Here is a 10182-nt window from a genome sequence, read left to right as displayed (position 1 = left end):
CTTAATGCGCTGACACTGTTCGCAAGAGCGAATACAGTTGGCCACCCATCTAAATAGATGTGGCCACCAAGATTCCTCTGACATTCGTAAGAAGCATGGCGTCATTCGAGCGCAGCATGTCCGTTCCGAGCTGATGCCCGCAGACTTAATGACGAAAGCAATGGATGCTGTTAAGCTGGCGACGTTGCGCGGTTTGATGAGCCTGGCGTAGTGGCTACCCGCAGCTAGAGGACGCGGTGCACGAGCGGAGGAAATAGCGCGATCAAGTGATAAGGCAGGAGCGACAACCATGGCGCTATGGGAAGACGAAGAGCGCGCTACAGTGATGGCGCGGCTAAAATGGCGACAAGCGAACGACGACGACAGCGGCGCCGCTCAAGGAAAGTGCGCTAGCGACGCTTGTGGCGCAGTGCAACCGGAACACGCGAGCGACAACGATGTTGTGGTGCTGCGCGCGAACGAGATGCGTTGCCTAGCACTCACGAGGAGGAGTGTCAGAAATTGCATTTCTAGCCATTTAGCAGTTTTGGCTTACACGGAACGACTCGTCTTTTCGGTAGCGTTAGGCGACACATTGGTGGAAGCGAAGGGGTGTTTGAGGAGTCGGAAGCGACGCTAGAAAGTGGTTGGTGTAGAGAGAACGCAGCTAGCTAGCGCAGCAAGAGCGACAGAAGGTAGAGATGGATACAGAATCTTTTTCACCTAGAACACGTTAGGACCTATCTCTCTTACATTACTAACAGGTCCAGATACTGTCAGCGTTGAAGATGATATGCAGCATTCGAAACACGTTAATTGAGTCCTAGTTAATTGGAATACTGGGTGGTGAGCTTGACGCGTGTTAGCAGGATAAAGATCAAATAGAGACAACAGTCTTGAATTAGCTTTAAGGCTAGGGTAAACTTTGCATGTTCCTCAATGACAATCTCTAGTAAATATACGAATGACCTGTGTTGCACGCTACTAGTGTGCTTATGTTTGAGTGGTTCTATTAAAAAAAATCGTAGCCGGTTTTGAGCGGTCAACATTCTATTTTAAAGGAGTCAAATGCAAAGTACATTCAACAACGATAAAATTTTGCGATTGGGACAACACAAATCCTAATAGCGAATATGCTCATCTGACAATAGCACAACAAAAAACTATTATTTTTCTTGTCGCACGTTGTAAGGCGAATGAAAGATTTAACTCAGACTTTCTTGAAAGGTACAGATGGCGCTATTGCAAGGTCGTGCATGTTTACACTTTCTTAAGGAGACTTGAATCATGGTAATATCGTATAGAAAAGGTCAAGTTTCCCAGACCCTACAATATCGTCTATATTGCAAACCATCCAAAAGCATCATACAGTCCTCCCTCTGATAACTTATCTCCCGAAAACTCGTAACCTCCGCTTACTTAGGGCCTCGGTGCTCGTTCTATGGTCGCAAACTTGTAACTTACTGTTCTCCAATACCATATAACCTTTTAAAAATAATATAAAAAGTCTATAAGTTAGCAGAGGGAGGACTGTATTACAATCACCTTCCGGATGCAAAAAATGGACCAGCACGGTAACATTCATTTTTACTCCAACATCTATTGTTGCTTTATAGTCAATGTTGTCGTTTCAAATGAGTTTAAAACAAGGAAGGATTGGGCTTATCAATTCTGCCGACGTTGGGCGAGGGTAGTAGTCAACGCAAAAGAATTAGTGTACCGTTGCCAATACATAAAACGTGTGCTGTCCATAGAGCGGCGAAAGTTACCCCTACCATTGTCTATGACCCATTCACAATAAAAACAGAAAAAAAGCCCCCAAAAATTGAATTATTCTGATTTGAAACATGCGCCCCGAATATCATTACAAATTCGAGCACTCTTCCTTCAAGCTTTTTCAATCAAAATGCTCGCCATAGTTATCAAAATAGCACTAAGTCCAATTGACAGCGGCACCATGGCGGAGCTCGAACTCGGGTTGCCTCCACCATTGTCCCGTGTGCCTGCTCCGCCCTTCGTCTCTTGATTCTCCGGAGACGTGACCCAATCTTGGTTCGTTCTTTGGCCTGGGCACTCGTACTGTTGCACCGTCGAAGGGCAACTCAAGCTTTCGACACTGTCTGCTTCCCACGTGACGTCGGCAAGAGCAGCAAAGCCATCAGGGCAAGACGGCAACGTCGTACGAAGAGGTCGAAAGTCGTCTTTTTGGGTCTCATTCGAAACGTCTGTTGCATTATATTGAGTGGCTAAATTTTCGAAATTTGGCATTGGGTTATAGACACACGGAATCGATTCATGATTGCAATTTCGGGGTGAAAAGTAACCCAACCCATAATTTTGCGCCCCGTAACTCGTAAATGGGTACGGCGATTCGTCTTGGGCATTTGCCCTTTCGGTCGAGTATTCAAACACAAGACCTCCGGCAAATATATCACGAAACGTCGAGTCAAACATCCACTTGGCTTGAAGCCACGTCCGTTGGGCTTCAAAGCCATCAATGGTGGGGAAACTAGGGTTCACACACCCAAACTCGGAGAGTAATACCGGGATAGTCAAGTCATAAGACGTGAAATCCGTTAAGAGCTTTTGAAAGCCCCCGGACGACGCAAGCTCCGTGATGGTGGCATCACAGTATTGATACGTATTCAGACCGTACCACTCGGCATTTTCATACGTATCTGTGGCGTCCGTACGGCAATTATAGTACTTGGCATTCACCTCGCGATTATTACTGGGTGTATCGGGGTCTGCTAGTACCACTCCCACTGGTACCGCCCGAAAATTATTGCAAGAGCCCAGAAAAACCCGCATATCGCGAATAAATTTCTTTTGACAGGGCGCATTTGTCCACGCATCATCAACAATATGATTGATTTCATTGCCTGCACTAAATGCCAATACATTGTCATACTGTGCAAATTCCGAAATTATGAGTTCTCCTCGAGTTTTTAAAGCAATCGGGTAGCACGTTGGAAACTCGTCCAATGTGATGGAGCAGTTTTCGCAATTGGCGCCGAGGTCAATGATTGCGTACATGCCCTTGGCCCGCAATGCGCACATGAAAAGGTCGTGGGACTTCGATGGATCCACGGCGTATAACCGCACAACGTTAGCGCCAGCTTGCGCAAGATGCTCAATGTCCGGACGCCAGATCTCTTCGTGGTCGTCGGTGAAGAAGTCGACATTATTGGTGTCTAGCTCTCCTGCGTTCGGGCGCGGGTAGTAATTGATCCCTTTAACGCCAAATGCGTCACCTGTCGTAAGGTCAAACAGTTTGTAACCTTTGACAGTGATGGGATTCGTAAAACCCTGTATCAATGGCAACAGGGTAGTAATTGTCACGGCAAAGGTAGCAAAACGAGGCATGGGTCTAAAAGAGGAATAAGAGACGCTTTTGTTAACTAGAGTTTGCTTGATTAACCAACCCAACGTACCAATCAAATCACGGCGAATCAGATCAGGCTTGGCTACACATCAATCATTGTCAAGTACTGTTCGACTATGCAAATATTTTTACCGGCTACTACACGCACTCTTTCGTATCAAAATCGACAGAATTTCAAAGAATGATGGTTGTACACCGGATCACCGCAACTGACTTGAAAGAATCAGGAACGTTAATGCAAAAAGAAAACAATGTCAAGAACTAACCCTATCTAATGCTGTTTTCATAATAAAAAAAGAGCCCTTTTAAAGGCGTAAAAACGCAAACAGAAAAAGTCGATAACCCCAAAAAGGTTTTCAACTCTTCGTGCCCAAGAAAAGCATAATAATCATCTCTTCTTATGTTTTCGTTAAGCTACGACCACGTCCATTGAGTGTCTTTGGTCTTACCGAGTCCCTTCCTTAAGAGCCAAAGACCCGCAGCTTCCCGCCCTCCCCTCCTTCCAAAGTTTCCACTCACCCCTCCTCAACCAAAGCATCTCAACCTCTTAACCCTGGTGCGCTTCCAACACCGCCATAGCTTCTTGAATTTTTGCTTCTAAAGCTTCCGGACTTTCCAGTAAATGCAACAGCTCGCCATTGTCCATTTCCAAGAGCATCCCCGTGATTTTGCCGGCCAATTCAGGCTGTTGACAGTGAATCAACGGGTACAGCCGCTCGCCAATCATATTCTTTTGCAATTCAGGCGACGCGGCTGCCAATGCCGCCGACGTGAGAGGCTCTGGACCAGCATTGAGTACAGGAGCAGCTGGAGGCATAACACCTTGGGGAGGCATGTCGCGTGCTTGGTGGTTCCGTGCATTTGCCGTGTACTTAAAGTTGCGACGATTAGCAGGAGCCCCTTGAGGGCCTTGTGGACCAGGACCTTGGCGGCCACGACGGGGTTGGCCACGCTGTTGCTGCATGGGCATGCCATACCCAGGCATGGGGTACCCCGTCGGCGCAGGAGCTCCTGGCATACGGGCTCCATATGGAATTGGGCCACGTTGGACCCCACGGGGCATCATTTGTTGCGGGTACATGAATCCTTGACGCGCTTGAGGTGGCAATTGTCCTGGTTGGCCGTAAAACATTGGAGCTGCGCCATACATGGGTGGCTGTCCCATGGGCATACCGCGACCAACGACCATACCAGCTCGTTGCTGAGCGTGTTGTGCCTCCAGCTGTGCACGACGCACTTCTTTGCGCTGCGCTAATGCCACGTACACGGGTTTGCCGGCAATTAATTTGCCATTCATATCGGCCACCGCTTTATTGGCTTCTTCAGGAGTTGCAAAACACACAAACCCAAACCCTCGCGAGTTGCCATTGGGATCACGCATCACCCGTGATGACGTAATCATGCCACAGTCGGTAAACGCATCCCGCAATTCCTCGTCCGAGAGTTGATCGTCGAGGTTTTTCACGTATAAATTCACACCTTGGTATTTATTAATCCGTTCCATCTTCAGTTGCTCAAATTTATTGCGCAACTCACGCTCGCGCTCCGAGCGCTTCTGGGCCTTGCCCACGTATAACTCGGTTTCGCCCGATTCGCCCGTGGGGTACACTTTGCCATTCAGCGCTTGGACACTCTTGTGTGCCGAGTCCGAGTCTTCATAGTTGACAAACCCAAAGCCACGATTTTGATCGGGATTTGCATTGTCTTTCATCACGACAGCACTCAAGACTTTGCCAAACGGTTCAAACTCCTTCAGCAAGTCGGCATCGGTCCATTCAACAGGCACATTCTTCACATAACAATTGGTCCAATCGTCAGCATCTGGACGGTCTTGACGCTTTTGAAAGTGGCCGACAAACACTTCCGTGCCGGCAATGAGCATGCCATTGATTTTGGCAATAGCTTCCGTGGCGGCTTCGGCTGTCTCGTAATGCACGTATCCATAGCCTTTACTATTGCCATTCGTGTGATCAATTGCAACTTTACAGCTAAGAATGTTCCCAAAGAGCGAGAACGTGTCGTAAAGTGCCTTGTTATCAATCGACGTGTCGAGATTCTTGACGAAAATGTTGCCAACGCCTGATTTACGCAACGATGGATCGCGCTGGGACCACATAATGCGGCAGGGAACGCCCTTGATGCTCGTAAAATTCATGGTATCCAGCGCGCGTTCGGCATCAGCAACGTTATGGAAATTTACGTACGCGTACCCCAACGAGCGGCGAGTTACCGCGTCACGGCATACGCGGATACTAGCAACGGGGCCCACGGCGTTAAAGATTTCAAACAAAAGCGCTTCTGTAACGTCCGGATGAATGTCACCGACGTAGAGCGACGCGGTGTGGAACGGCTGCGGCGCGCCCGTGGCCGACGAATTTGAAGCCGTTGAAGTCGTGACGGCGGCTGGGGCGGTAATTGCCGCCGCGACGGGGCTGGAGGAAGGCGAAGAAGCAGAGGTGGCCATTGCTATGGAGGATGAAGCGTCAGCGAACACAAAATATGCACGACTACGGCACGTACAGCTACACCATACCTGTCGTTGGAGGAGGGGGAAACCTTTTTTTTTCTTTTTTTATTGAAAGAGAGAGAAAGAGACTGGCACGATTGGTGGCGCGCGGGGCAAAAATCACCGACGCGACTACGGACGGTTCGATCTCATTGGACAGTTGATCGAAATATTTGGACTCGGGTTGAAAAAGAGTGTGACGTGGACCACGTGCGCCGCCGCCACCAGTCATCCGATATAACACTTGCGGATTGGTTGGTTTCGGCTATTTTGTGACTAGAGCCACATGACACGCCGCAGTTGATGGACGATTGGTTTATTGTACAATATTGTAGTAGCTTCAAATTGGGAGCTGCAGATAATGGCTGCGCGAATTATAAATTCACTGATAAATGTGGACGACGATGGCATGTTGGTTTTTTTGGTCTGTCCAATGGAAGGTTTTAATCTTTTGCTAGACGCGAATATTTTATATAAGACATTTGATGACCCCATCTTTATGCAAGGAGAATGTCTGCATTTATCAGCTACGTTTTTCAGACACTGATGTGCGTTCTGTAGTTTTGATATATAAAGACTGATTATAATAAGACTGTTCATGAAAAAGGCTATTATTAAGCAAATAGGCCGTCGGTATAGCGACACCCCCATTTTGGTATAGCGAACACCCCACTTCTGTACATTCTAAAATATTTACTTACTTAAATCCCATTTATTATGGGTAAAAATGCGCGCTAGATATAAATCTGGCGGCCGAAATCTATTTATAAATTAATTAGGGTCAGGTTTTAGATTAAATAATCAAATAAAGTGCAGTTCCTCGATTGATTCTTCATTCGGCATGGTGTCTAATTCGACATTCGACAAGGAGTTAGGTAACTCAACTTCCTTATCCAGCAAATGCTTACGTGTCGATTCACGTGCATTAGAAGGGTTTGACCCAAAATGCCCTGGCAAACCACAATAGTGTCACTATTGACCTTCAGTATGGTACCACCTCGGCCGACCACACTCGGTGGAGTTAGACGTGCCACTCCACGTATCTCAGGGATATTGAACCCTTGAGTTCCTGGCGAACCGCCAACAGTGTCACTACTGATACTCAGTATGATGCCACCTCGGCCGACCATACTCGGTGGACTTAGGCGTGCCACTCACATACTCAGGAATATTGCACTATTGATGATTCGGCCTTAGGCCAACAATGCTTTCAGCATTCTATGAATCGTTATTACAACGAGTGTCACTCGACGGAGTACTTGCCTTTCCACTTATTTCTGCTGAGTCGGGCTCAGAATTAATGTTTTTAACATTAGAATTTATTAACTCAGAAATGCCAATGTCTAAAACACTGACAGACTCATTTAATGATCCGCGCCAATAGCGCTTTTGTTGCATAGCAAAGGTGGGTTCATGACTCTCCAAAACTTTGCTAGGAATATTGCGCGTGGCGCCTAAGGTCTTAGACCTCCGTTCTACCCATGGCACATGGCGTTGAAGCCATGCCATACCAATGATAAGATCAGATCTTGAATCCAAATCAAGGATGAGATAGCGTTCTATTCTGTCAAAGTCCAGAGACTTAATCCCTAAGTTCAATGGGACTTAAGGAACAGTGTCACGAGTCCCAGTCGCTAAGCGAACAGCGATTATTTCACCTTTATGCGCCTTAAGCGCCTCCGCAAATTGCTCATATCCTTCAAAAGAAAGCATCTAGCATAAATGCAGGACGCCCCTGAGTCAATTAAAATTGACCTGGCTTATAAAAGCCTTTCACAGTCGCTTGAGCGACTAACAAGCCAGGCTTGTACTCCCGTCCCGTGCCATTACACACCGAGATAATTGGGGCTAGGTTCTGTTTACTCTCACCTCCTAGAGGTTCAACAGAGCCTAGGTCTTGCCCAGTATGTCCCCCCACACCTACTGGATATCGATGTTTCCCCGCACCGTACCAGATTTCTGGTATAGGTCGGAATGGTGCTCTTTCGAGCCTTTACGCATAAATACAATGAGAGTTCACAGCTCCTGGACATAGTCCCCTAGGGTTCGTTTACCCTGTCGAGTCGCTATGAGCCGTGATCGCATGCGAAACGCCTGATCAGGCAGTGCAAACATGCTGTTTCAGCGAATCCTAGGAGGGGACAGCGTTGTGTATGGACGCACTGCACGATAGTGCCCACTCCATGGCTCTGCCTCCGAGTTTGGAAATGGCCATAGCCACCTTTTGCCATTCTGTTTAAAACAAGGCGGAGTCAATGGACATCTCGATCTGATTAAACCAAAAAGAATTTTTTTTCTCCTTCTTTTTCCTCAATTTTTTTAACATTGACAGCTAGAGGGCGAGCCTTCGGCTCTGAATCAGGTACAGAGATGTACCGGGCTGGCATAGATGCCGCAAGGCGATCTTGTACTTGGCCGATCAGGGAGGATCCATATCGCATGAAGGCTTCAAGCTTTGCATGAGCTCTACATGTTCAAGCCCAGACAAAGTTTTGAGCTTATCATAAGCTGCACGCTGCACTTCTGAAAGTTCTGGAAACTCTGTGTTTCAGTGAAGGCTTAGACTTATAAAGACTCAGGCGCAGATTGACTACGAGTGCTACCAGGCGTAGCGGAACTACCTCGCTCCTAAAGTCAGAGGAAGACTTCTAGACTCAAATAGGCTCTTAGTTCTATTAAACTATTGGGTTTGACAACTCAGGAGGTCGTACAAGCTATTCAAGCTTAGTGAGTACTAGCTCAACGGATTCAGGGATTTGTAGAACCAAGTGGCAAGTAGTGTCCAAGAGTATATACTTTAGAAAGGCTTCTATCTTTTACAGACTAATGCACAAGCCTTAGGAAGGCACTTTTCGCTTCAAGATCAAAGGCATCAATGGTATCCGGCATAGCCGCCAAGTGAGCCATTTTGCTCAATCGGTCAACAAAGACCGTTATGCCAGAGTTACCGGCCGAATCTTTCGGTAGACCGAAAACAAAATTCATACTAATGGACTCCCAACGCACTATATACACGGGCAGATTTACCAGTGGCGCAGCAGCATGCGCCAAGGGCTTAACCCGTTGGCAAGTCTCGCATGTGCGACCGTATGTGATGACCCATTAATAAAGTTTGGGCCACCAAAATCTGGCTTACAGAGGCGTAGGTATTTCCTCTACCAGACGACCATTAAGGACAGTATCGTGTGCCTCATAGAGGATTCGGTATTTCAAATCCACATCATGCGAAAGAACGACACGCGGAGGTCCGCGGTGTCTGTGCAATAAAGCAACAGGCCGTTATCAATAGAATATCGATGTAACCTTGCACGCAGACGTGTCGACAATTTAAAATCCGATTCAGCCTCCTTAGAGCTCGTAGCAGAGCTACAAACTGATTAGCCTTGGCGTAAGCCGAACGGATAAAATCAGTAATAGGCGACATTATAGTCGCTAAATGAGAGAGCTCATAATCCGGCCTGCGTGATAATGCATCGGCCAAAGCACTCTGCTTGCCAGGCTTATACTTCACTTCAAAGTTGTATTCGGCGAAAAAGGATAGCCATCAGGCCACTCTCTGTGAAAGATGGGGCGACTTAGTTGCAGTGCGTAATGACGCTGATCTGTATATATTACAAACGGCTTAGAGCCGAGCAGATGAACTCTGAATTTGACGAGAGCATACTTCATAGCAAGTAGCTCTTTGTCATGAATTGGGTAGTTCGTTATTACAGCTTTAAGGAATCAAGACTTGGACGCAATAACACGTTCACGTTCATCAGCATCTGTTTGTAAGCAGAGCACTGCAAATGGCAAAATAATTCGATGCGCCGCTGACGACACTTAATGGCCAATTTGGATTTGGCAGTGCCAGAATACGGGCATGGATAAGACTATCCTTAACTGCTGCGAAAGCATTATGTTTTGAGATAGTCCAGCACCATTCTATATCCTTTTTACGGAGATCAGATAATGGCCTAGCCACATCAGCGTAATTTGGCTATATATGTATGTAAAAAATTGGCGAGACCCAACCACTTACGCAAATCCTTTTGGTTTTCTAGGAGACGGCCAATCAACAATGGCTTTACCTTAGCGGGATCTGCTTTAAGGCCTCGCTTCCGAATAATGCACCCTTAGAAAGATATTTCTCTGCGCCAAAATGCATTAGCATTTAAATTATTTATGCGCATACACTCGAGCACAGCTCGCAAATGGTCTAAATGGTTTTCCATATCCGACAGACCCTGCTCCGCACAACTATGGCCAAAAATGTCATCAAATAAATCTGTGCATAACCTCGAAGAGGGCGGAAGAGTTGCGTCACTAGACG

General features: G+C 46.9%; 3 protein-coding genes across 3 annotated transcripts; 1 reads left to right on the top strand and 2 right to left on the bottom strand.

The window, feature by feature from the left end:
- Nucleotides 1-289: 289 nt before the first annotated feature.
- Nucleotides 290-619, top strand: CCR75_004140 (uncharacterized protein; the record flags this gene model as incomplete). Its single annotated transcript, XM_067962230.1, has 1 exon — nucleotides 290-619. One exon carries the CDS (start codon nucleotides 290-292, stop codon nucleotides 617-619), a length of 330 nt encoding a protein of 109 aa, XP_067816388.1.
- Nucleotides 620-1866: 1247 nt separating this feature from the next.
- On the bottom strand, nucleotides 1867-3651 carry CCR75_004141 (uncharacterized protein; the record flags this gene model as incomplete). The annotated part of the gene is made up of 2 exons (XM_067962231.1): nucleotides 1867-3288; nucleotides 3631-3651. The coding sequence occupies 2 exons, from the start codon at nucleotides 3649-3651 to the stop codon at nucleotides 1867-1869; spliced, it is 1443 nt and encodes a 480-aa protein (XP_067816389.1).
- Nucleotides 3652-3911: 260 nt separating this feature from the next.
- Nucleotides 3912-5828, bottom strand: CCR75_004142 (uncharacterized protein; the record flags this gene model as incomplete). The annotated part of the gene is made up of 1 exon (XM_067962232.1): nucleotides 3912-5828. One exon carries the CDS (start codon nucleotides 5826-5828, stop codon nucleotides 3912-3914), a length of 1917 nt encoding a protein of 638 aa, XP_067816386.1.
- Between the last annotated feature and the right edge of the window lie 4354 nt (nucleotides 5829-10182).

The sequence above is a fragment of the Bremia lactucae genome, linkage group LG4 (genome assembly GCF_004359215.1).
Source record: "Bremia lactucae strain SF5 linkage group LG4, whole genome shotgun sequence".
NCBI lineage: Eukaryota > Oomycota > Peronosporomycetes > Peronosporales > Peronosporaceae > Bremia > Bremia lactucae.
This window is presented reverse-complemented; position numbering and strand designations above follow the sequence as displayed.